This window comes from Scyliorhinus torazame, chromosome 14, assembly GCF_047496885.1.
Source record: "Scyliorhinus torazame isolate Kashiwa2021f chromosome 14, sScyTor2.1, whole genome shotgun sequence".
Taxonomy (NCBI): domain Eukaryota; kingdom Metazoa; phylum Chordata; class Chondrichthyes; order Carcharhiniformes; family Scyliorhinidae; genus Scyliorhinus; species Scyliorhinus torazame.
In genome coordinates, this window is record NC_092720.1 from 95,001,773 (window position 1) to 95,028,687 (window position 26,915).

The window sequence follows — 26,915 nt, forward strand, 5'->3', positions numbered from 1 at the left end:
CATTTTGGCTTGACATTTACCATTATAATGACTTAATTAGCATTTTACACCTAATGACTGAATCTTTCCACAACAACAACACTCCTGGTTGTCAATAATTCCACACAAGCTAACCTTGGTATTACATGGACTATGTGAGGCTTGAGTGCTCTGAACAAACACTACAGATTTGTTTAAATTACGTATAACATTTAAATGAAAGAATTGTGGCTCTGAGATTCACTCAATTTACATTTGGTACCTACGCATACTCCGCTAGTAGCAGGTTTGCACAGGGATTCTGTGCTAATTACATTGACACAAATCTTTGCTCATCTTAAACCAATTGTTGTGTGCAGTTCACAAAAAGTATTTACCAACCCTCTACCCGAAGAGCTTGTGTTTCAGATGAGGACTGTTTATTGAATATTCTAATCGGTGGGGAAACAGTGAATTTCTACCCTCGGGAACTTTTGTCCTTATGAAACACAATTGCTATGAGACTTCCTGGTTATTTCATTGGCTTTAGCTTACTATTCTGTTGCCATGGTTGCAAATACACCAAGGAGTCTGAAACTAAGATCATTGCTAACAAAGAATATATCTTCATACAAGGACAGCAGATCATGCCGGACAGCATAGCCATAATTAAAAGTACCCCAATGTGGCCAAAATACATGGGGTAAAGGTACACAGGTAATGTTTTGACAGGGAGCTGACAGAACAACTCTGGTATTATCATCAGTAACAATGTATGTAAACACATTGCAACATCTAGCAAAGCAAAATTAATCGGTTTGCTCCAGGGTGCTTTACAGTTGTGTACATCTCACATTTATTTAGGTGTTCCTCTGTAATCCTCATTGTTTGTTTTTCTGAGGCATATGATTTGAATTTCCATAAATCACTTATTGGTCCTAGAGGATATCAGGTGCCATAATGTGACAATAATGATGTCCCAGGAGGTGTTAATTGATTTTACACTATTAGTGGGGTAATTTGGCGTCCGAAGAAGCTTTTAGTTTATGGACTACTGATTTCCTGCCTAGGTAGTATTACTGCTAATGAGCAGAAAACAAAGTGACCCAACTAAGAGAATAGGAGCGATAACCACAAAAACATCTGACAGGATTAGCGACTACTCTTTTTGAGAAAGGCAATAGTGTTTCAGTGTAAAACATGCACCAGTTTCAGAGATGAATTCTTTTTTCTGCATAGTAGATCCATTCAAACTGCTGAGAGTTAAAATCTTTACAGGAAAAGGATCATATTAAATTGAGTTTTTTTTCCCACTGCCGCTTTGGCAGGAGCATCTCTTCCAATGAGCAATATTGTGAACAACGGGCAGTTACATGATTTCATGGTTTTTAAAAAAATCTACCCCTGAAGGATATTGAGGCCCAAAACTTTGCAGAATAACACAAATGGTTTCTAGCTTTGAAAGTGAAAGATTATGAAATTGGAGCTATATTGTAAAGAAGCCCAATATATTCTGAACTCTACTACAGTCTGCGGCAACTCGCAGCCACCTTCTGAAAGGCAACTGGGGATGGGCAATAAATGTTGGCCTAACCAGCGACACCCACATCCCATAAATGAATTTTAAAAAATTTCTCCGGTCCCCAGCCGCATGTTTCTTGACCGCGCACCATTTGCTGGTGGCGGGATTCTATCTTCCTGCCGATTGTCAATGGGATTTCCTATTGTAACCACTCCACGCCGCCACAAAATCCGCTGGCCGCCGTGCGCTGCCGGCAGGAAAATTGAATCACAACAACCGGTGAATCCAGCCCAGTGTTTTGCTTGTAGCTCATCTTTTTAAAGGCACAAACTAAACCTCACCCTTTCACACTGAGATACTGAGGCATTTCAACACAAATATTTGAAAGATAATAAAATCTTTCCAGAAAAGAATTTGTGATCTATTCTTGTGATATTTTTTGTAGCCAGGGGAAAAAGAACATTTTGAAATTAATTTGTAACAATGGTTATTTTCTCACCAATATCGTTTCCTAATGCCTTCGTTGACTAATTGAAAAGATGGGCAAACAGTCTACCTCCAGCCTTCTGTGGCGAGGTCAAATGGAAACTTAAAGCTTGAACCTTGCTAAAAATGGAACAAAGCCAATATTAGGAAGTGCAGAAAGGAGGCCTGGTGATTTGCACTTTTACTTATATTGTTTCCTATGTGACAGCAACATGAGGGGTTGTCCATAATCAGAACCCTGCTGTCTGTGAAATGGAGCTGCAAAACAATTTATTATCGAAGTAAATGGAAGAAGCGGTCTAATGGCTATTTATAGCTAGATTACAAATGCTTCACCCGGTTGCTTCACCTGATGCCTATGTCTATGTATTTACATTGTGTATTTCTGTATGTCCTATATTTTTTCATGTATAGAACAATCTGTCTGGATTGTATGCAGAACAATGGGCGGGATTCTCCACTCACGCGCCGGTTGGAAGAATCGCCTGGGTCGCCGAATTTTCCCGCGACGCCGGTCCGACGCCCTCCCGTGATTCTCCCAAGCGGCGAGAACGGCCCCGCCGAGTTCCCCGCGGCGCAGGCTGGAGAATCACCCGAGACACCCAAAATGGCGATTCTCCGGCATCCCTGCTATTCTCAGGCCCGATTGGGCCGAGCGGCCAGGCCAAAACGGCGGGTTCTCCCCGGCGCCGTTCACACCTGGTCGCTGCCGGCGGGAACAGCGCGGGAACGCTGGGGGGGGGGGGGGGGGCGGCCTCCGGGGGGGGGGAGAGGGGGGATCCCGCACCGGGGGGGGCCTCAAATGGGGTCTGGCCCGCGATCGGTGCCCACCGATCGTCAGGCCGTCCTCTCCGAACGAGGACCTCCTTTCTTCCGCAGCCCCGCAAGATCATTCTGACATCTTCTTGCGGGGCGGACTCGGAGAGGACGGCAACCACGCATGCGCAGGTGACGCCAGTTATGCGGCGCCGGCCTCGTCATGTACGCGGCGCCTCCTCTACGTGGCGACAAGGCCTGGCGCATGTAAATGACGCGGCCCCGCTCCTAGCTCATTATTGGGCCCTGAATCGGTCAGGATAGGGGCCGTTTCGCGCCGTCGTGAACCTCGACGGTGTTCACGACGGCGTGGGCACTTCGGCGCGGGAGTGGAGAATCCCGCCCAATATTTTTCACTATACCTCAGTACACGTGACAATAAACCCAAATCCAAACCCAAAAGCACTCTTTATGAATGTATTTATTGCTACACAGAATGATCAGAGCAATTCTTCCCCCAAAATATAAAAATTACAGCTTTAAGAGTAGATCAATGCTTGAAAATGTTTCAAAAATGGCATGAATAAATGAAATTGAAAACATTTCTATGTCTCAGTATCTGGTATAAAAATATACATTACACTCTTTATATTGATGTATTACTTGATTGTGCAATTTTATTATGTAAATATTACTTGACAGTTTCCTGCGATGTTTAAACTCATAATATGCCCTGCATTACTTGTTTAAAGGCACAGTTTGATCTTTTCTGTACAAGATATCACTCTGGATGTGTCCATTAAATCAGTGGAAGAATATAATATACCCAAGTGATTTCCATTAAAGTTATGTTAGATAGTCAAAGGAAACAATATTAATGATTTGTTTTACTTGGAAACTGAACAGTCTGTGGATTTATAATGACCGTTTCATTTTAATGTTTTCTTCTAAAAGCAAACTTAAAAAACTTGAGCATAAAGTACAAAAACCCCACTGGAAGACAATTACACTGCGCAATGTGTGTCACTGTGACATGGTTTTAGTACTTGACCAATGCAGTATAAGCAATTCAGCTAAATCTGAGCCAGTATCGTATTCTATCTTGGCATCCAGAATGAGACCACCTGGCAGAGATGGTCTCACGGCTTTATCCCCCTGACCTGTCATAGTTTGCCTGGGGCTACTGCAAAGCAAACTTATTTAATGACAAATCGAATGGCGTCACCGGACCTCTCAGGCATTAATTGTTAGATGAGAGGCAACAGCAAGTTATCTGTTACATAACATTAAAATTTTAAATTAGCAGAAGTTGGCAAGTCCATTTAAGTACAAAGGTTCAGAGATTTGATTTCTCTGACGATAGAATGGAACAAAAGAAATTGTGCAACTCTGTGGAAACCTCCAGTCAATGGTATGATAATGAAATAGTTCAAAAAGGCGACAAAGGTTTTGACTAACTGCCCGCCATTGGATACAAAAGGATTGTTTTATGCAAAAGAAACAAGAAACTAAACGTTGAATTCAACTGAACCGAATCCATGGATTTTACTATTGTTAAAGATAAAGGGTGGAAACATGTGCCCTTCCCTGTGATGGGTTGGATGGAAGGTGACGAGAAGGGGCTTTTCATCAGACCGACGGGTGGAGGGTGTCGACCCTGCCACATTCCTGCCTCTACCTGACTAAGCCTGTGGCATAAAGACCTGAGGATAGCCTTCCCCATTAACACTAATTTACAGGCCTCATCCCACACCACTGGTGTTCCTGCCAGACTCCCGGGCTAGGGGTGCAGGGGTGCTTGTTCAAAGGCCCTCAGTATCTGCTTGAGGGACCTGGCATCAGGAAGATAGAAGGGGAGGGGGGTAGTTGAAACCCACCGCCCTGCACTTACTGTCAACCCTTCCCCCATAACCCCCATCCTGCAATCACTCCCTCTTCCTTCTGGGCTGTGATCCAATGACGATCTTAGGTCTTGGATGGGTGACATATTTGCAGGAGCCATCGTTTCCCTGGTGGCATGCTGTTCAACAGAGCTGGTGGCCTCCGATTAGCCTGTCAAGTGTCTGAGTGCCGCCCACTCTCCAGTTGACAGGCCCCCATCATCTCCACAAGATTCTGACCAACATTTCTGGATGATTTGCAACATAAACATTGTGGGCTGTGTGTAAGATTATTCCTGGATTTGTTGGCTTTCTTGTTAAAGCCCTTCAAATGAGGTCCCCAGTGAAGGGAACCTCACTGTGTCATTACCCTACATGGAGAGGGAAATTGGAGCAAACAGCCAGGCTAAATACAGGGGTACAGGCAGTCAGGATCTCTTTGATGCACCAGGAAGGCCAAAGGTGACAAATTAATTTCAATTGAAGGAAAACTACAAAGTTGTGGAAACAAAGATATCAAGATTTATAATAAAGTGTCTGACATTGTCTGTACTAATTGAATATCCGGCTGAAGGAGAAATCTGTTGCTTGAAGACCGAGGCTTCAGACAATAGTCATAATGTTAAGGAGTGACAAATTGGACTGCTGACATGAAAGTAATTTTCTCTTGTGTCAACAAAACTCAGTAACATTGTGGGGCATTTTCTCTTTCTACATCATTGATTTCCTGTCAGTTGAATGGTTCTGAGTGTAGGCAGGGCTTGTTCCAGGGATTTTATTTTATGATTGTTTGTGTAATAATAATATGTAATGAATTATGAGGATATCACATTCATAAGGATCCTTAAAAAGTATGGATTAAACAAATTAAAGTAATTCTAACATCAAGACAACTAAACTCATAAAAAGATTGCTGAATTTTAAAAAATATTAAAGAGGTCTTGTTATGGAGTGGGAAGCATCCCTGCCTCTTGGAAACTCCAGGTTCAAGACCTGCTCAAGGAATTGATGGCGAAGGAAGGTGAGCAGTTTGAGTGTCATTCTGCAAACTTCTTCCAACATACCTATGGCAGGCAGTAAGAGTGGGAGAGATTCCTGATCAGCCACGTGATGCAAAGGAAAATTGGAGCCTCTACCATCACTACTGTCACATGGGAGTACCTTTAAGAAATGGGTGCTTAAGAAATGTACCTTTAAGAAATGGGTGTTTATCAGTGATGTCAGTGTGTAGGTGGAGCTCGGCTGTCTGTCAGCTTTTTACTTTTGTTTTAGGCTATTTGTGTTTTAGTTTTAGTTTTAGTTTTGTTTTCAGAGGTGGAGCTGAAGTCAGACAAAGCAGGTGTACTGCTGTTCTCTCTGCCATGAAAAGACTTTCTCTTGATCATTTGGTGAATTCAGAATTATAAATGTTCTCAGGAGTGAATGTAAACCTAATGTGCTTCTGTTAAAAGGTGTTTATTTTGCCTTCTGGATGTTGTTTGGGAAATTATTAAGGATTATTTAGTGTTGTATTCTTTGGGGGTTGTATTTGAATTGATGATTGCTAAGATGTTCACTCTATGTTTTAAAAAGGTTAACTTGAGTTCATAGAATAAACATTGTTTTGCTTAAAAAATACTTTTCCATTTCTACTGTACCAGACCTGTAGAGTGGGCCGTGTGCTCGCCATACTACAATCTATCAAAAGTTGTGGGTCAGGTGAACTCCATGATACACTTTGGGGTTCTCTAAACCGTGGCCCATAACAAATTGGGGGCTCGTCTGGGATAAAAATCTATCTATTGGATTGGCTTAGTGAACTTAAAGACAGTGAGGGGTGAACATATTGTGGTTGCTTTTCAGGTGTGGTATTCTAGTTTAAGTGGGGAGTGTGTTGTGGACAATGGCTCTTTCAGAGGCTCTGGAGTTTTTGGGGGCGGAGACGGTCACACGCAGTACCTTACGGACTGTTAGATTTGGCAAAAACATTGCAATTAACATTACCTGACAAAATACGAAAAGATGAGGTAATTATGGCGGTGGCTAAGCATTTAAAGTTGCCTGAAATAGAGATTGACTCATTGGAAATGGCAAAAATTCAGTTCCAAATTAAACAAATGGAACATGAGAAAGAATTAAAGCAGCTTGAATATGATAGAGGCAAAAAAGAAAGAGAGAGAGATAGAAGAGAAAGCGAGAGAGAGGGGAAAAAAAGAGAAGAAAGGAGAAAAGAAAGAATAGCCCGAGCAGAACAAAAAGAAAGAGAAAGGGAGATACAGATAAAGGAAAAAGATAAAGAGAGAGAGTTTGAACTTCAGAAAATGGCCATGAAACATAACAGTCAGTTAAAATTGGCAGACGTAAAGGGAAACATACAGTTGGATGATAGTGATGAGGATAGTGAGAAAGAGCATCAAAGTCGAAGGCTTGGTGGGGATCTATTTAAATATGTCCAAGCATTGCCAATGTTTGATGAGAAGGAGTTGGAAGCCTTTTTTATTTCATTTGAGAAGGTAGCTAAACAAGTGAAATGGCCACAGGACATGTGGGTATTACTGATTCAAACAAAGCTTGTAGGTAGGGCTAGTGATGTGTTTGCATTACTACCGGAGGAGGTATCTGGGTCATATGAGGAGGTGAAAAAATCCATCTTAGGTGCATATGAACTAGTGCCTGAAGCCTTCAGACAAAGGTTTAGAAATTTAAGGAAAGAATTTGGTCAAACATACATGGAGTTTGAAAGGCTCAAACAGAGTAATATTGATAGGTGGATCAGAGCTTTGAAAATGTACCAAACGTATGAAGCTCTCAGAGAAATTATGCTTTTGGAGGAGTTTAAAAATTCAATTCCTGATGAGAACTCATGTGGAAGAGCAGAGGGTTAAAACTGTGAGGTTAGCAGCAGAAATGGCAGATGGTACGCAGTTGATTTAAATTGTTTTATTCCTAAGATATCCATAACTTCTTTGAATAACCTTGAGGTAAAATTTGATCCTTGATCCGATTGTATTTCTGTGGGTAGTCCATCAAAATCGCAGGGAGCGTTAAAAAAGTGGCATCAGACATTAAAGACAATGTTGAGGGCTTATTGTCAAGATTATCCAGAGGATTGGGATAAAGGAATTTCATTTGTACTGTTTGCAATTAGGGATGCACCTAAGGAGTCAACCAAATTCAGTCCTTTTGAACTAATTTGTGGTTATGAGGTAAGAGGACCACTTAAATTGGTTAAGGAAAAATTGGTTAGTGAGAAATCAGAACTTACATTATTGGATTATGTGTCAAATTTTAGGGAATTGGCTAGACAATATTTAAAAGTTGCACAAAATGTGATGAAACGGGTAGCGGACAAGAAATCCAAAGTTCGTAGTTTTGTCATTGGAGATAAAGTTTTAGTGTTGTTACCAGTGGTAGGTGAACCTTTAAAAGCTAGGTTTTGTGGACCTTTCAGATTGAAAGGAAATTAAGTGAGGTGAATTATGTGGTAAAAATGCCAGATAGAAGGAAAACTCACCGAGTGTGTCATGTTTTTGAGGACGTTACCAGTGCGGTAGATAATGGGGAGCCAATGGATGTGGTATATCTGGATTTCCAGAAAGCTTTTGACAAGGTGCCACACAAAAGGTTGCTGCATAAACTAAACATGCATGGCATTGAGGGTAAAGTGGTAGCATGGGTAGAGGATTGGTTAACTAACAGAAAGCAGAGAGTGGGGATAAATGGGTGTTTCTCTGGTTGGCAACCTGTAACTAGTGGGGTCCCTCAAGGATCAGTGTTGGGCCCGCAGTTGTTCACAATTTACATAGATGATTTGGAGTTGGGGACCAAGTGCAATGTGGCAAAGTTTGCAGACGACACTAAGATGAGTGGTAAAGCAAAAAGTGCAGAGGATACCAGAAGTCTGCAGAAGGATTTGGATAGGTTAGGTGAATGGGCTAGGGTCTGGCAGATGGAATTCAATGTTGCCAACTGTGAGGCTATCCACTTTTGGGAGGAATAACAGCAGAATGGATTATTATTTAAACGGTAAGATGTTAAAACATGCTGCTGTGCAGAGGGACCTGGGTGTGCTGGTGCACGAGTCGCAAAAGGTTGGTGTGCAGGTGCAACAGGTGATTAAGAAGGCTAATCGAGTTTTGTCTTTCATTGCTAGAGGGATGGAGTTCAAGACTAGGGAGGTTATGCTGCAATTGTATAAGGTGTTGGTGAGGCCACATCTGGAGTATTGTGTTCAGTTTTGGTCTCCTTACATGAGAAAGGACATATTGGCACTGGAGGGATGCAGAGGAGATTCACTAGGTTGATCCCAGAGTTGAGGGGATTAGATTATGACGAGAGGTTGAGTAGACTGGGACTGTACTCATTGGAGTTTAGAAGGATGCGGGGGGATCTTATTGAGACATATAAAATTATGAAGGGAATAGATAGGATAGATGCGGGCAGGTTGTTTCCACTGGTCGGGGAAAGCAGAATTGGGGGGCATAGCCTCAAAATAAGGGGAAGTAGATTTAGGACTGAGTTTAGGAGGAACTTCTTCACCCAAAGGGGTGTGAATCGCTGGAATTCCTTGCCCAGTGAAGCAGTTGAGGCTCCTTCTTTAAACGTTTTTAAGAAAAAGATAGATACCTTTCTAAAGAATAAAGGGATTCGGGGATATGCTGTACGGGCCGGAGAGTGGAGCTGAGGCCACAAAGATCAGCCATGATCTCATTGAATGGCGGAGCAGGCTCGAGGGGCCACATGGCCTACTCCTGTTCCTAGTTCTTATGTTCTTATGTGAATATGCTTCAAAGGTACTTTGAAAGGGAAGGAGAGAGCAAGGAGGTGGTTTTAACGATTCTAACTCAAAGTGACGAACCAAATCCAGATGACTTGGAATTTGACATACCTCAAATTAAATTGGAAAACGAGGATGTTCTTAAAAATTGGGATACATTTTTGAGTTACCTTCCAGAGGAAAAGCGAACTGACCTGAAAGAGTTATTGATATCACATGGGCAAGTTGTGGAGATAAATTGGGAAGTACTAAAATGGCTATACATGATGTAAATGTGGGAAAGGCTGTTCCGATCAAACAACATCCATATAGACTTAACCCTTTAAAATTGGCACAGGTTGACAAAGAGATTGAGAGTATGCTTAAAAATGTCATAATTGAAGTGGGTTGCAGCCAATGGAGCTCACCCATAGTGATGGTGCCTAAACCAGATGGTACCCAACGGTTGTGTGTGGACTATAGAAAGGTTAATGCAGTTACAAGAACGGACTCTTATCCTATCCCACGTTTGGAGGATTGCATTGAGAAAGTGGGACAATCAGCTTTTATTTCCAAATTGAATTTGCTTAAAGGTTACTGGCAGGTACCTTTATTCTAAACGGCGAAGGAGATTTCAGCTTTTGTGACTCCAGATGGTATATACCAATTCAAAGTTATGCCATTTGGCATGAAAAACGCACCAGCCACATTTCAACGGTTAACTAACAAAGTTGTTTCAGGATTACCCAATTGTGCGGTATACATCAACGATCTGGTAATTTTTAGCCAGACATGGACAGAACATTTGAAACATCTGATGGAGTTATTCGATCGACTTCAGGAGGCGGGTTTGGAGATAAACATAACCAAAAGTGAATTTAGAAAGGCCCAAGTCACTTTCCTTGGCCATACAACCGGACAGGATCGAATAGTCCCAATGGATGTGAAAACAAAAGTTATTAGGGAGTTTCCGATACCCTCGACACAACGGGAAAAATGCGCTTTCTTGGTATGAGTGGATTTTACCGGAAATTTGTGCTGAATTTTAGCAGTGTGGTCGCTCCACTGACGGACATGCTCAAGAAACATAACAAATTCCAGTGGACAGTGGAGTGTCAACAGGCATTGACGGCCTGAAGGCTGTGTTAACCACTGCTCCTGTGTTAGCCATCCCAAATTATATGAAACCATTCAAAGTGGCTGTTGATGCGAGTAATGTGGGTGCAGGTGCGGTGCTTCTGCAAGACGACGACGAAGGGCTAGAGCGGCCTATTGGTTATTTTTCAAAGAAATTGAATTCTCACCAGAAAAAGTATTCCACGATTGAGAAGGAGACTTTGAGTTTGGTGCTGGCTTTGCAACATTTTCACATTTATGTGACCAGCATCCGTCTGACACCGTTATATATACTGATCATAAACCGTTGACGTTTTTGGAGCGATTCCGGAATAACAATGCAAGGCTGTTTCGCTGGAGTTTATTGTTTCAGCCATTTCATTTAAAAATAGTATATGTGGCAGGACGAGAAAACGTGATAGCTGATGCTTTGTCACGAATGTGATGAACGGAAACAGTTTCAGTTGGAGGAAGAAGAACGGAAAATTAACTATGTTATTATACCTGTTTGCTCGTGTTGTTTTTTGAAACAAAAAAGTATATTTACTGTGTGCATTTCTTAAAGGATAGTGTAAAGGTGAAAAATGAAACCATCTTGAAGTTGATGGTTTATTTTTTTTTTCTTGGGGGGAGGTGTCATGTGAGAGTACCTTTAAGAAATTGGTGCTTAAGAAATGTACCTTTAAGAAATGGGTGTTTATCAGTGATGCCAGAGTGTGGGTGGAGCTGTGCTGTCTGTCAGCTTTTTACTTTCGTTTTAGGCTGTTTGCTGCAGTGTGTGTTTTAGTTTCATTTTCAGTGTTTGAGCTGAAGCCAGACAAAGCAGGTGTACTGCTGTTCTCTCTGCCATGAAAAGACTATCTCTTGGTCATTTGGTGAATTCAGAATTATACATGTTCTCACTAGTGAATGTAAACCTAATGTGCTTCTGGTAAAAGGTATATATTTTGTCTTCTGGATGTTGTTTGGGAAGTTATTAAGGATCTTTTGCCCACTCACTCAACTTGTCCAAATCACACGGACGGATCTCTACATCCTGCCACCCAGCTTTGTGTCATCTGCAAACTTGGATATATTACATTTAGTTCCCTCATCTAAATCATTAATATATATTGAGAATAGCTGGGGCCCCAGCACTGATCCCTGTGGTATCCCACTAGTTACTGCCTGCCGTTAGGAAATTTTTTGATAAATTCATGATGCCACTGTTTTCTAAGTGCTCTGCTGTAAAATCTTTGACGGGTTCTAAAATTTTCCCTACTACCACCATCAGACTAACTGGTCTATAAATTCCCTCTCTACCTCCCTTTTTAAATAGTGGGATTATATTAGCTACTCTCCAATCTGCAGGAAATGTCCAGAGTCTATAGAATCTTGGAAGATGGCCATCAACGTATCCACTATTGATAGGGTTACTTCCATAAGTACTCTGGGAAATAGATCATCAGGCCCTAGGGGTTCATAGGCCTTCAATCCCCTCAAATTCCCCAATAACATTTCTCTATCATAACTGATCTCCCTCAGTTCCTCACTCTCACTCAATCCTGTGTTCCCTAACATTTCTGGTATCTGATTTGTGTCCATTGTGAAGACAGAACCAAAGTATGTATTTAGTTGGTCAGCCATTTCTTTATTCCCCATTATAAATTCCCCTCTTTCTGATTGCAAGGGACCTACATTTGTCTTCAATCTTTTTTTCTTCACATACCATGCTGTTCGGAAGAGAGTTCCAGGATTTTGATCCAGCGGCGAAGGAACAAAGATATAGTTTGAAGTCAGGATGGTGTGTTTGGAGGGAAATTTGCAGGTGTGGTGTTCCCATGCCTCTGCTGTACTTTTCACTAGGCAGAGTGATATCTTGACTAAAGATTAAGCTACGAGAAGATTTGAACAATCTAGGGTTATATTCTCTTGGATTGAGAAGATTAAGGGTTGATTTGATCAATGTTTTCCAGATATTAAGGGAAAGGGGCAGAAACGTTTTTCCAATTTGGAGAGTTGAGGACCAGATGACACAAACTAAAAATTAGAGCCTGATCTTTCAGGAATGAAATTAAGAAACACTTTCATGTACAAAGGATGGTTATAAGTTTGGGAATCTCTTATGCAAACAGCAATTGATGCTATATCAATTGTTAATTTTAAAACTGAGATTGAGTTGTTAACCAGAGAAATGAAAAGATATGGGGCCAAGATAGGTAAATAGAATTAGGTTACAGATCAGCATGATATCATTGAATGGTGGTGGAACAGATTTGAGGGGTTAAATGGCCTCCTTCCTGTGGGGCAGCACAGTAGCATAGTAGTTAGAACAGTTGCTTCACAGCTCCAGGGTCCCAGGTTTGATTCCCCGCTGGGCCACTGTCTATGCGGAGGCTGCACATTCCCCCTGTGTCTGTGTGGGTTTCCTCCGAGTGCTCTGGTTTTCTCCCACAGTCCAAAGACGTGCAGGTTAGGTGGATTGGCCATGCTAAATTGCCCTTGGTGTCCAAAAAATGTTAGATGGGGTTATTCTGTTACGGGGATAGGGTGGAAGTGAGGGCTTAAGTGGGTCGGTCCAGACTCGATGGGCCAAATGGCCTCCTTCTGTACTGTATGTTCTATGTCTATGTCTATTACTTACTGTTGTATTCTTTGGGGGTTGTATTTGAATTGATGGTTGCTAAGATGTTCACTGTATGTTTTAAGAAGGTTAACTTGAGTTCATAGAATAAACATTGTTTTGCTTTAAAAAATACTTTTCCATTTCTGCTGTACCACATCTGTAGAGTGGGCCGTGTGCTCCCCATGCCATAATCTATTAAAAGTTGTGGGTCAGGTGAACTCCATGATACACTTTGGGGTTCTCTAAACCCTGGCCCATAACACTACTCATAGTTCTGGACTACAAAAGTACTGTAAAAGTGCATGTTGCCACAGCAACGTGAACTCCTGGCCGGTTGGCTCAGTTGGCTCGATGGCTGGTGTCAATCAGATTGACGCCAAAAGCATGGAGTTAGCTCACATGCTGGGATGGATTTCGGGACCTGCCTCAGAGACAAAGGACGGGATTTTCCTTGCAGCCCACCGCTTGTTTCACAGTGGGGGAGACGGCCCACCATTGGCAAGCAGTGGGGTCTTCTTGTCCCGCCATTGCCAACTGGGTCTCCTGTTCAATGCTCCCCTTGCCGCCGGAAACCCACGGTGTGGGTGTGCTATCAGCAGGACCAAAAGATCCCGCTAGCGTGAACAGCCTGACATTTTCGGCCACAGAGTCATAGTGCTTTGCAGCAGAGGAAGAGGCCCTTCGACCCATCAGTCTGTGCCGGCCATCGAGCACCCATCCATCTAATCCCATTTTCCAGCACTTGGTCCGTAGCTTGTAAGCTCTGGCGTTTCAAGTGCTCATCTAAATGCTTCTTAAATATTGTGAGGAATGTTGTCTTCTTGCCCATGGTAGAAACTGTGATGCTGATGGGTTGGACACGCCTTTAGGCAGAGAACTGAAGACAAGGAATAGAATTCTTGATTGGTCCTAATCCGTTGATGTAACATAGATACTAGTGTAAGACCAATTGCTAAAAGGAAAGTGGAGCCAGAGACATATTCTGTGTTCTGAGGCAATCCTTGTGTTTGAAAATTGAATTTTGCACATCCAGTTAAATTTTAAAATTCATGAATAGCTGGTATGACAGTCAGCACCCTCCTAAGATTAAAAAGATTAGAGATAACGGCCCCCAAACTCCTGAATTGAAATTCTGTTGCCTCTGTCCGTTTTTATACTATTACTTTCTGACCAGAGAGGCTGAACAATTCTTGAACCCAACTCCTTTTACCTGATATTTCTTAGTGATCTGGAAATACTGTATTCCAACCCGGTCAAAAATCCCACCAATTCCACCTTCCCTGAGACTGACTCAGCTTGATTGTCATTAGAAAAACGGTTGCCAGGAAATTGCAGCAATTTTTTAAAATCCACATTTGAAGGATTAACAATTACAATTAAAATGTAATTAGTGTGAAGCCGAGGTAGTTTCAGGCTTCCTAATGGAGATAGTGATCCTCCGGCCACGCTGCACCGGAAACGTAGATTGCTGAGGCGCAGCTTGGCCATTGAAAGCTGGTAAACCCCGCTCCCGGGATCTACCTGGCCCGCAACACCTCGCAAGATTCAATGCGATCTCACGATAAGTTGCAAAGTGAATCCCGCCCACAATGGGCGCAGTCTCATTTTGGCAAATCTGCATATTTAGAGTGAGGCAGTAACGGGACCCTCCCATATTGCATTGGGGGGAAGTTGGGGATTCTTTTGGGGGCCTCAGGGATCAGGTTGCCATTTAAAAATGGCGTCCCGATCTCTCGCTACAACGGGGAATTCCGCAAGCGGAGCTCCCCATTGTAAAAATTGGGGCTATGTGCGGCCTCAGCCACGCATTCCCTGTTCATGCCCCTTATTCAAAGCAAGTCGCGTTGAATAGCCATGTGTTTCTCGGCACTGAGAGTGCCAGGAAACACGTGGCTAAACGCGCTCTCTCGGGGACTTTGTTCCCTTTCCCAGTGTCATAGTACTTAGCAAAAGTAAGTTGGACCTTTGCAGTTACACTGGATTGAATTATACAAGGCGCCAGATTCCCTCTTCCCACTGTTCCACCCAGCTAAAAGGTTAGGGGTGGGGAAGACCGCCAAGGGAACATTGGCTGCCAGACAACCATTTAACAGCCGCTATTGGACTTTTTGATCAGGAATTTCCACCCCAGAGACCTGTTAGTCAGTCGGAGCGTTAGATCCTGTTTGGGTTACATTTTTAGGGGTGAAAAACTAGCAGGCTCCAGTGTGTGGGAAGAGTGAGCGGGGGCTGGGGTTTAAGTAGCACTGAAGGAGAGCAACCTGGCGGGGAAGGGGGAGCGTTAACCTTTGGGAGTCCTCCGGTGGGCCCAGAAGTCTTATTTCGGACAGAATCCCTTCCCAACACCAGACAATGTTAGAAAACATGCCAGGCTTGAAATGTGTCTCTTCTGCTACTGGTTAAATCCCAGTGGCAGTGGGGTGAGGCCTTTAAGTGGGAAATCAACTGGCCTACTTGTAAGCGGGCTGTTCAATGCCACACCCACACTGGTATAATTGTGTGGGGGCAGAGGTGGGTGAGTACGCTGTGGGCAGGCCTTCTGCTGATTTTCTTTGGTTACTGATGCACCTCCTTCTCCACTACTGTCTCAGGTTGAGCCTGCTAGTTCACAACCATGGGGACCTCTTTGACTCTGGGATGAATTGCTAACCTCATATCCTCTCCATCACCGTAGTATTGCAACAGTAAGGGATGACATTGGTGCTATGGAGGATAAGGTTGAATCCATTTGGGTGGAAATCAGGAATAGTAAGGCAAAAAAGTCACTGATAGGAGTAGTCTATAGGCCACCAAATAGTAACATTATGGTGGGGCAGGCAATAAACAAAGAAATAACTGATGCATGTAGAAATGGTACAGCAGTTATCATGGGGGGTTTTAATCTACATGTCGATTGGTTTAACCAGGTCGGTCAAGGCAGCCTTGAGGAGGAGTTTATAGAATGTATCCGCGATAGTTTCCTAGAACAGTATGTAATGGAACCTACGAGGGAACAAGCGGTCCTAGATCTGGTCCTGTGTAATGAGACAGGATTGATTCAGGATCTCATAGTTAGGGATCCTCTCAGAAGGAGCGATCACAATATGGTGGAATTTAAAAAACAGATGGAGGGTGAGAAGGTAAAATCATACACTAGTGTTTTGTGCTTAAACAAAGGAGATTACAATGGGATGAGGAACTGAACAGGTTTTTTGGGTTGGTCTTCACAGTGGACGACACAAATAACTTGCCAGTGACTGATGGAAATGAGGCTATCACAGGTGAGGACCTTGAGAGGATTGTTATCACTAAGGAGGTAGTGATGGGCAAGCTAATGGGGCTAAAAGTAGACAAGTCTCCTGGCCCTGATGGAATGCATCCCAGAGTGCTAAAAGAGATGGCTAGAGAAATTGCAAATGTACTAGTGATAGTTTACCAAAATTCACTAGACTCTGGGGTGGTCCCGGCGGATTGGAAATTAGCAAACGTGACACCATTGTTTAAAAAAGGAGGTAGGCAGAAAGTGGGTAATTATAGGCCCGTGAGCTTAACTTCGGTAGTAGGGAAGATGCTGGAATCTATCATCAAGGAAGAAATAGCGACGCAGCTGGATGGAAATTGTCCCATTGGGCAGACGCAGCATGGGTTCATAAAGGGCAGGTCGTGCCTAACTAATTTAGTGGAATTTTTTGAGGACATTACCAGTGCGATAGATAACGGGGAGCCAATGGATGTGGTATATCTGGATTTCCAGAAAGCCTTTGACAAGGTGCCACACAAAAGGTTGCTGCATAAGATAAAGATGCATGGCATTAAGGGGAAAGTAGTAGCATGGATAAAGGATTGGTTAATTAATAGAAAGAAAAGAGTGGGGATTAATGGGTGTTTCTCTGGTTGGCAATCAGTAGCTAGTGGTGTCCCTCAGGGGTCAGTGTTGGGCCCACAACTGTTCACAATTTACATAGATGGTTTGGAGTTGGGGACCAAGGGCAATGTGTCCAGGTTTGCAGACGACACTAAGATAAGTGGTAAAGCAAAAAGTGCAGAGGATACTGGAAGTCTGCAGAGGGATTTGGATAGGCTAAGTGAATGGGCTAGGGTCTGGCAGATGGAATACAATGTTGACAAATGTGAGGTTATCCATTTTGGTAGGAATAACAGCAAAAGGGATTATTATTTAAATGATAAAATATTAAAACATTGTGCTGTGCAGAGGGACCTGGGTGTGCTAGTGCATGAGTCGCAAAAAGTTGGTTTACAGGTGCAATAGGTGATTAAGAAGGCAAATGGAATTTTGTCCTTCATTGCTAGAGGGATGGAGTTTAAGACTAGGGAGGTTATGCTGCAATTGTATAAGGTGTTAGTGAGGCCACATCTGGAGTATTGTGTTCAGTTTTGGTCTCCTTGCTTGAGAAAGGACATACTGGCACTGGAGGGTGTGCAGAGGAGATTCACTAGGTTACTCCCAGAGCTGAAGGGGTTGGATTACAAGGAGAGGTTGAGTAGACTGGGACTGTACTCGTTGGAATTTAGAAGGATGAGGGGGGATCTTATAGAAACATATAAAATTATGAAGGGAATAGATAGGATAGATGCGGGCAGGTTGTTTCCACTGGCGGGTGAAAGCAGTACTAGGGGGCATAACCTCAAAATAAGGGGAAGTAGATTTAGGACTGAGTTTAGGAGGAACCTCTTCACCCAAAGGGTTGTGAATCTATGGAATTCCTTGCCAGTGAAGCAGTAGAGGCTCCTTCATTAAATGTTTTTAAGATAATGATAGATGGTTTTTTGAAGAATAAAGGGATGGTGTTCGGGCCGGTAAGTGGAGCTGAGTCCACAAAAGATCAGCCATGATCTCATTGAATGGCGGAGCAGGCTCGAGGGGCCAGATGGCCTACTCCTGCTTCTAGTTCTTATGTTCTTATATCTCTGCCCGTGCCTCAGCCCAACTTTTGCTGAAACTCTCCTCCGTGTCTTTATTACATCCAAAGAGGACAATTCCACTGCTCCCTTCTCCCGCTCTCCATAAATTTCAGTTCACTCAATAATAATAACATAATGATAATCGCTTATTGTCACAAGTAGGCCTCAATGAAGTTACTGTGAAAAGCCCCTAGTCGCCACATTCCGGCACCTGTTTGGGGAGGCCGGTACGGGAATTGAACCCGCTCTGCTTCCTTGTTCTGCTGTACAAGCCAGCTGTTTAGCCCACTGTGCTAAACCAGCCCCAATGCCTCAAATTAGAAATGATTGTCCTCGAGTTCACATTGCTCCATGGCCTCATATACCCCTTTATCTTTCTCCAGCCCAACAACGTGCCAAGAACTCTGCACTCCTCTTTGTGCCTGTAACCTCTTTGTCATTCCTTTGGTGGTTAGGCCTTCAGCTGCCTGGACCTAAGCCCTGGGATCCAATCCATATCCCTCTCAAACACCCTTTCAGCCTTAAAATTCACCGTCTTGACTGAGCCATTCTCGTCAAGCACCATTCTTAGCTTGCTGTTGTTTTTTCTCTGATTATGCTTCTAATAAGAGCCTCTGGATCTTTTCCTACATTAAAGGTGCTATCTAAACTACATTATTGTTACTTCTTGTCTGGCTAGATAGCTCTGAGATTAAGGAATTTATCGTTTGGCGATTTCATATCATAAGTACAGATCATTTATTTGAAACAGAAATCTGGCTGTATTATTTAAAAGAACTGAATTTAAAAGCTAAATTATAAAGAGCAAGATGTTAACTTTAATTCAGTGCATAAGATAATAATTTCTGTTTAAATGGATATTATAACATTAATTGAATATTTTCTCAAATTTTCAATAGCATATAATGAACTTGAAAATAAGTGGTTGTCTTGAAGCATTTAATATTAATAATAGAAAAGGATTAAGAAAACAAATGTCACTGAACATGATTGTCTTGAATTCCCGTTTGGAGAAATTTCAGCTGATTTGCTTTGTTTTAAGTTTAAAACACACCTTTAATCTGGTGACAGCAAAAGCTCAAAATAAATCAGCTTTTCTATTCCTCGTAACTATTTCCTAGCATTGTATTAAGTTTCACTTTGAGTGCATGCATTTCCTGGGCACTTCACTTTTGTGCCTGTTTCTTATTTGTTTTGCACCCTATATTAGTTAATGTTTCTTTTTTTGCTTTCTGCCAAGCTGTTCCTTAAGTTACAACACTTAATCTAACAGCTTTTCTGAGATGAAGGTCAAGAATTTTTCCCTTAATTGAAGAAAAATAAACCAGAATTTTCCTTTCATAAACACTGTTATTAGTGTGCAAGTTAAAACTTCATGATTCATTTAGAAGAGGAAATTCAATAAAGTGAGACAGATGGGGGGAAAGGTATAAACAAAGAAATGTCATGTGCTGGAAAACACTCCATTTGGATCACATTCTGGAATATGTGCTCAAAAATTTCAAATGGAAGATTTCACCAGCTGAAGTGTACACATTTTGCATTCCTATTTAACATTCCTGTGTTAGAGTTTGGTTGATTACAGTTCCTTCTGAATAAGACATGATTTACAAGAGTTCTTTTTCCCCCCAGAAAGCAATAATTTTTTTACCTGAACCAATTTCAACAAATTAATTAGGAAATATCTAAACTTGGAATAGTTAGTACTTTGCTTTGATTTTAAAACTGACAAGAAATACATTTGGATAATAAGCATGAACGTTTCAAAGCTGGAATTGAAACAGTTATCTTCTTTTTACAGGACCATGTGATTTCTCTGCAATCAGATGTCACCAGCATATGGAAGCGTATGTTTTATTTATGCCATGGAGAATTTTCTGTTTGTATGATTGTATTTCTGATGAACTCACTCTGTATGATATTTGTCTATGTCCTAATGACCACTAAGTGCCCAATACTTTCCTATGCAGGAAGCTTATGTCAAACTAATTAACTTTTAATGAGAGGAAATCAACTGATTAGAATGTTTTTCTTGGCACTCTTGCCAATTAATTTTGTACACAGTCTCAAATGACTGTGGTTGGTCCTACATACTTACAGCGGTTTTAGCCGTACAGCACAGAGTGGGTTGTGCGTGTCTAGGAATGTTTACTTGAGTCAATTCGTTTGCAGACCTATTGTGGTGAGTTTGCTAACACGATTGTAATGACTAATTTGGGGAAGTTTGACAGAAAACTGCTGACATAAGTACTTCATTGTAATTTTGGGGTTTATTTTTTTTAGTAAACAGTAAATGAAAGAGGTTGCTGTGGCCTAATTAAGAATTAATGATTTGCAAAACACATTGGCTTCCTCAGTGAGGGTAGATTCGTGCAGAAAGAAGGTATTCATTTATATTTTGGTTCCAGAAGAATATTGAATGCAGATACTGATATCTAATTTTAATGTTTTACAGTTAGTCATATTTGAGTAAATTACTTCTTAAATGAATAAAACTAAAAGGGTTGTATTCCCTATTTTGGCACTGTTGCTGATATAATTATTTGTATGAGGTAATTCTGCTGTCTGGGATTTGCAAACTACAAATGTGCATTTTGATCATCCTTTTGATCCATCTTGGATGTCTCTTTTAAATGTGGGGAACCTATGAAGGTAGCAGGTGGTGATTTCCTGCATGCAGCCCTAGTTCCCAGTCATTATGCAGCACTGAATGAACATGTCTTCAACTGTACCTGATTCATGGGTGAAAGAGAAGAAAATGGAACAATTGTGTTTGTGAGTAGCAATCTGATTCTTCAAATTGCAGAATAAAAAAAGATACTCTCAGTAGAAACAAAGGCATGTAAAATCCAACTTCAGAAAAATAATTTAATAAGGTTCATTAAAATATTCCTGTGGAAGATTAAAAAGGAAATAACAACTGATCCTAATGGCACCAGATCAATATTTTCCTTCACATCTCTTAATTTACCAATTGGCTATTAGTTTATGCCCATTATGTGCTCTGAGCTTTCGACAACTTATCTGTTGATTGGTTTTAGCTTCGATTGGTTTTAGCTTCAAGTTCTGTAAATATTTGCGTGCATGAGCAATAATTATAAGGAAAATGTGTGACACTTTCAAAAATGTTCTTTAATATACTTTGGTGAATAGGGATTGGGCTTCGTGACACAAGTTGATACGAGTCATAAATAGGTACCTCACAGACCAATTACAGTACAAACTCATGTATTGCCCTCTGTCCAGGTATAGTGTAGCTCTGTTTATGCGCATGTGTGCATATGTGCAAAGATCTGCTTATCATCAAGATCACCAGTAAAATGTCCAGTAGAAAGTTGAAATGTCTGAGAGACCATTCCTTGAATTGGAAAGATTTGCAAATGAAATTTAACAAGTTCCAAGGCAGGCTATTGGACATTACCAGTGACTGCAAAATTGAATCTGTAATGTTTTGATGATGTTTCCCTATCCTTGCCGAAATGTGCTATGGATGACTCTGTAATAGAATTACACGGCACAGTTTTGTTTGGTGCAGGTACCATAATCACTGCAGGTTAGTGCAGATTGTACATTATAATTGGCATATTTGTGTCTGCAGGCAAATTATTCTCTATTCTTCTTCAAGATGTACATTCAAGCTGTAGTATACAGGGATTTGGGGCACGATCTAACGGCTGCGTGAACAGGTGCACGGCACAGCTGGTAGATGCCGAGAGGTCCCTCTTCCGGGATCTACCCGGAAGAGGCTCTCCACACCTCGCGACACCTAACGGGATCTCGTGAGACATCGTGATCTGAATCCCGTCCATTGTGGGTGGGATCAGTATTTGGAAAATCTGCATATCAGAGTGAGACAGCTAGGCTCATTCTAATATGCACTTGCCTGATTTAACAAGGCCTTGGGATCTCACTTTTTCACCTTAGAGACCTCAGGCGAGCGCTGTTCAGTGCTGGACCCCAGAAACGGGGACCAGACGGGACGGCATTGGGGCGGGGTGGGGGCTCTCCCAGGGGTTTGGAGATACTCAGGTGGTTTTCCTCTAGGCAGGGTGCCACACTGGCATTGCCAGCCTGTCATCCTAGCAGTGCCACCTGGGTGACATTGCCAAGGTGCCTAGGTGGCACTGCCAGGCGCACTGCCAGGGTGCAAAGCTGGCAGTGGCAAGGTGCCTGGCTGGCATTTTTCCCACACCAGGGATCTGGCCCGGGGTGCCATACCAATGAGAGGTAGGGTGCAGGGTGGCCCGAGAACCATCTTATAGGTGAGTTAGATGATTGATGCAGGTAGGGCAGTGGATGTTGTCTATATGGACATCAGTAAGGCCTTTGACAAGGTCCCTCATGGTAGACTAGTACAAAAGGTGAGGTCACACGGGATCAGGGGTGTGGTAGTATGCATTAGGGGTCATGTGGGACTGTGAAGCCGTGATGTCATTGGCTGACAGATCCCGGGTCCTGGTTGGCTGTTGACCTCCAGCTCCGCCCTGAAGGCGGAGTATAAGAACCAGGAGTTCTCCCCCGCAGGCCAGTCTGTTACTGAACTGCGGGGATCAAGTCACGCTTAATAAAGCCTCATCGACTTCACCTCTATTCGTCTCTCGGGAGTCTTTGTGCGCTACAAGGGGTGAGCTGGCAAGGTGGATACAGAACTGGCTAGGTCATAGAAGGCAGAGAGTAGCAATGGAAGGATGCTTTTCTAATTGGAGGGCTGTGACCAGTGGTGTTCCGCAGGGATCAGTGCTGGGACCTTTGCTGTTTGTAGTATATATAAATGATTTGGAGGAAAATATAACTGATCTGATTAGTAAGTTTGCAGACGACACAAAGGTGAGTGGAATTGCGGATAGCGATGAGGACTGTCAGAGGATACAGCAGGATTTAGATTGTTTGGAGACTTGGGCGGAGAGTTGGCAGATGAAGTTTAATCCAGACAAATGTGAGGTAATGCATTTTGGAAGGCCTAATGCAGGTAGGGAATATACAGTGAATGGTGGAAACCTCAAGAGTATTGAAAGTCAGAGAGATCTAGGAGTACAGGTCCACAGGTCACTGAAAGGGGCAACACAGGTGGAGAAGGTAGTCAAGAAGGCATACGGCATGCTTGCTTTCATTGGCCGGGGCATTGAGTATAAGAATTGGCAAGTCATGTTGCAGCTGTATAGAACCTTAGTTAGGCCACACTTGGAGTATAGTGTTCAATTCTGGTCGCCACACTACCAGAAGGATGTGGAGGCTTTAGAGAGGGTGCAGAAGAGATTTACCAGAATGTTGCCTGGTATGGAGGGCATTAGCTATGAGGAGCGGTTGAATAAACTCGGTTTGTTCTCACTGGAACGACGGAGGTCTAGGAGCGACCTGATAGAGGTCTACAAAATTATGAGGGGCATAGACAGAGTGGATAGTCAGAGGATTTTCCCAAAGGTAGAGGGGTCAATTACTAGGGGGCATAGGTTTAAGGTGCGAGGGGCAAGTTTAGAGTAAATGTATGAGGCAAGTTTTTTTACACAGAGGGTAGTGGGTGCCTGGAACTTGCTACCGGAGGAGGTGGTGGAAGCAGGGACGATAGTGACATTTATGGGGCATCGTGACAAATACATGAATAGGATGGGAATAGAGGGATACGGACCCAGGAAGTGTAGAAGATTGTAGTTTAGTCGGGCAGCATGGTCGGCACGGGCTTGGAGGGCCGAAGGGCCTGTTCCTGTGCTGTACATTTCTTTGTTCTTTTTTCTTTGGGGGGGGGGGGGGGGCCGTCGCAAGATCAGGACACCATTTTTAAAAGCGGCCCCAATCTTTTCCTGCACTGAGGATTTCCACAGTGCGGAGCGCCTCAGTGCAAGAAATGGGACTAAGTGTGGCCTCAGCGGGGTGATCACCGCTGAGGCCCCCAATTACAACAAAGTCGCTTTAAATAGCATGGTGTTTATCGGCACTGAGAGCACCGGGAAACACCTGGCTAAACACATGTGACATGGGACTCTGTTGAATTTCGGTCAGATCGGGCCCTTGATAACAATTTAGTAATTCATTACTTTGCTATTGCTGACTAATTTATATTTCCAGATGATCACTATTGTTCACCTACATGTGGTATATATGCATAAAATACAAAATAATTCCAAACGTGATTAAGTGCTCATATAAAGTAACTAATGTTTTTTCTTATTTTATTAATTTGTTTTTTGGATCTGTCTGTCTACTTTCAAATCCTGATCAGAAACACAGACAAATATTCTGGACTCAGGTATTTTGAAGTCATGCGAAGATATCAGGGAACTGGCCCGGGATGCATATCAATAACCAGTGAAAAATTGCGATTACGTCTACATTTCCTCCACGATTCTGTTCCTTTGGAATCAAATTTCTTTGGCTGCATTACCAATAATAAAGCTATCGTCAGCAATTTGAACCGTGGGGAAATCAAAAAATGGGAACCAATGTCACATGACTCTTTGAACCACTTGTTTATATGTTCACCTGTTCTGCCACTGCAATAACAAACTAATTTAAATTATATATGCATAAAGTAGCAAAACCGATAGAACATGTGCAAATACCATCCATCACAAAGGTTGAACTGAATAGTTGAGCATTTCAGTTAGCCTTCTCGTGAACTCCAACCTTATTGCCCACACAACTGCTGTGCACTTATATAAGCTTCAAACGATGCAATAAAAATGTCATACAGGATGAACATTTTCATTAAAAGAATTCAGCTCCAGCGAAGGATACAGTCTAAACATTCATGGGTCGAAATTCCTGGGGAGGCCTTTTGTCAATGAATTTGAGATGGGCGGCTGAGCTCATTCCATGAGTATTTGTGTACCCCGATTTAATGTCACAAATCTCAGTATGCCAGCTCATTTTGAGCTTGCACCTCACCTTCTTTGATGTGACTGGGTTTTAAAAAAAAACTCAGTCATGGGATGTGGGCATCACTGGCTGGACGAGCATTTATTGCGTGTCCCTAATTGCCGTTGAGAAGATGGTGGTGAGCTGCCTTCTTGAACCGCTCCAGTCCATGTGGTGTAGGTATACCACAGTCCCTGTGGTGTAGGGAGGGAGCTCCAGGATTTTGCAACAGTGAAGGAAGTTTGATATATCTTTCCAAGTCAGGATGGTGAGTGGCTTGGAGGGGAACTTCCAGGTGGTGGTGTTCCCATGTCCTTCTGCCCTTGTCCTTCTAGATGGTAGCGTTCATGGATTTGGAAGGTGCTGTCGAAGCAGTCTTGGTAAATTTATGCAGTGCATCTTATAGATGGTGCACACAGCTACCAGTGTACATCGGTGGTGGAGGCAGTGAATGTCTCTGAATGGGCTGCCAATCAAGCGGGCTGCTTTGTCCTAGATGATGTGAAGCTTTTTGAATGTTGTTGGAGCAACTCATCCAGGCAGTTGGCGAGTACTCCATTATATTCCTAACCTCTATCTTATAGATGATGGAGCGGCTTTGGGGAGTTAGGAGGTGAGTTATATGCCACAGGATTCCTAGCCTCTGAACTGCTCTTGTAGCCACAGTATTTATATGGCTAGTCCAGTTGAGTTTCTGGTCAATGAAAACCCCCAGGGGTTGATAGTGGGGATTCAACGATGTTAATGCCATTGAATTTCAAGAGGTGATGGTTAGATTCTTTCTTGTTGGAGACGGTCACTGCCTGGCTCTTATGTGGCACAAATGTTACTTGCGACTTGTCGGCCCAAGATGATTTATTGTCCAGGCCTTGCTGCATTTGAACACGAGCTACTTTAGTATCTGAGGAGTTATGAATGGGACTAAATATTGTGAAATCATCAGCGAGCATCCGTACTTCTGACCTTATGATGGAAGAAAGGTCATTGATGAAGCAGTTGAAGCAGGTGCTCAGTTTCGCCGTGTGGAGGAATATCACTGTGGCTTCTTGGTGCAGTGTAAGTGGGATGCTATCCTTTCTAAAGAAAGAGAAAAATATTTTGTATAAAAAAACCTCAGAATATAAAATTTGACTCCTTCTTACAAAGAAATCAGCCTTCATAGATTTACAGCTTCCATTTCCACCAAGATTGTGAGTACGTTGGACTGGAGTCAACTGAGGCCCAATTCTGACAGGATTGCTTGTAATTCTGCCAGTGCAGTTTCTTTTAGTGATATCTGCACAGTACATGTAACCAGTGCCTGGCTCTACTTCAGGCAAAATTTCTTTAAAGAAATCCTTTAAAGAAACAACATAGATCCAGCACAACTGGAATCCATGCTAAATAAAAACAGAATGTGCTGGAAAAACGTAACAAGGCTGCATGCAACATCTGTGGAGATAGAAACAGAGTTAATGTTTTGAGTTGTATATGATGGTTCTTTGGAACTCATTCCCACTTCCACTGCTGTGTGTGTGGGTGTCACCTGTACACGTATGGGATTTTCTGGCTGTTCACGCTGGTGGGATCTTACTGTCCCACCGATGGCGCACCACCGCTGTGGGTTTCGCGGAAGCGAGGGGTGCGTTCCTCTGGAAACCCCGTAGACAACGGTGAGACCAGAAGGTGCCGCTCCTGGTCACTGGCGAACCGTTCTCTGCTGCTGCAGAACAGGCTGCGAAGGATAGGAAAATCCCGCTCAATGGATTGAATTGAATGCCCCCCTCCCTTGTGAGCAGTCCAAGAAGCAGATGGCCGTTTGTGCGGGAGAGCCCGCTACAATCCTGACTTCCCTCAATCAAGCTGGGATAGGGATGGAGGGCAAAGTCGAGTTCGGCCTTCCCGCATTTAGGCCAATTGAGGTGCTTAATCTCATTGCTGCTGGTATTCTGCCTGGGGAAGTGGGGGCTGCCCATGGAATGCAGACTTGGGGGGGAGGGGGAGCCCTTCTGATCGGGCACTTGATGCTTGATAGTGCTTGATGGATGACCAAAATAGCAGCAAGGGCCGCTGAAACCACGGCACTCCATCGCTGGGGTCTGCCTGACTGGCCCATGCAAGTTG

General features: G+C 42.9%; 1 protein-coding gene across 3 annotated transcripts in view; it reads left to right on the forward strand.

The window, feature by feature from the left end:
* LOC140389887 (uncharacterized) overlaps nt 1-26,915 on the forward strand; it is a 736,276-nt gene that overhangs the window by 616,895 nt on the left and 92,466 nt on the right. For all 3 annotated transcript variants that reach the window (XM_072474502.1, XM_072474503.1, XM_072474504.1), the window contains exon 6: nt 19,762-19,807. In XM_072474502.1, the coding sequence (XP_072330603.1) occupies nt 19,762-19,807 (46 nt within the window). The remainder of the gene's footprint in view (nt 1-19,761; nt 19,808-26,915) is intronic.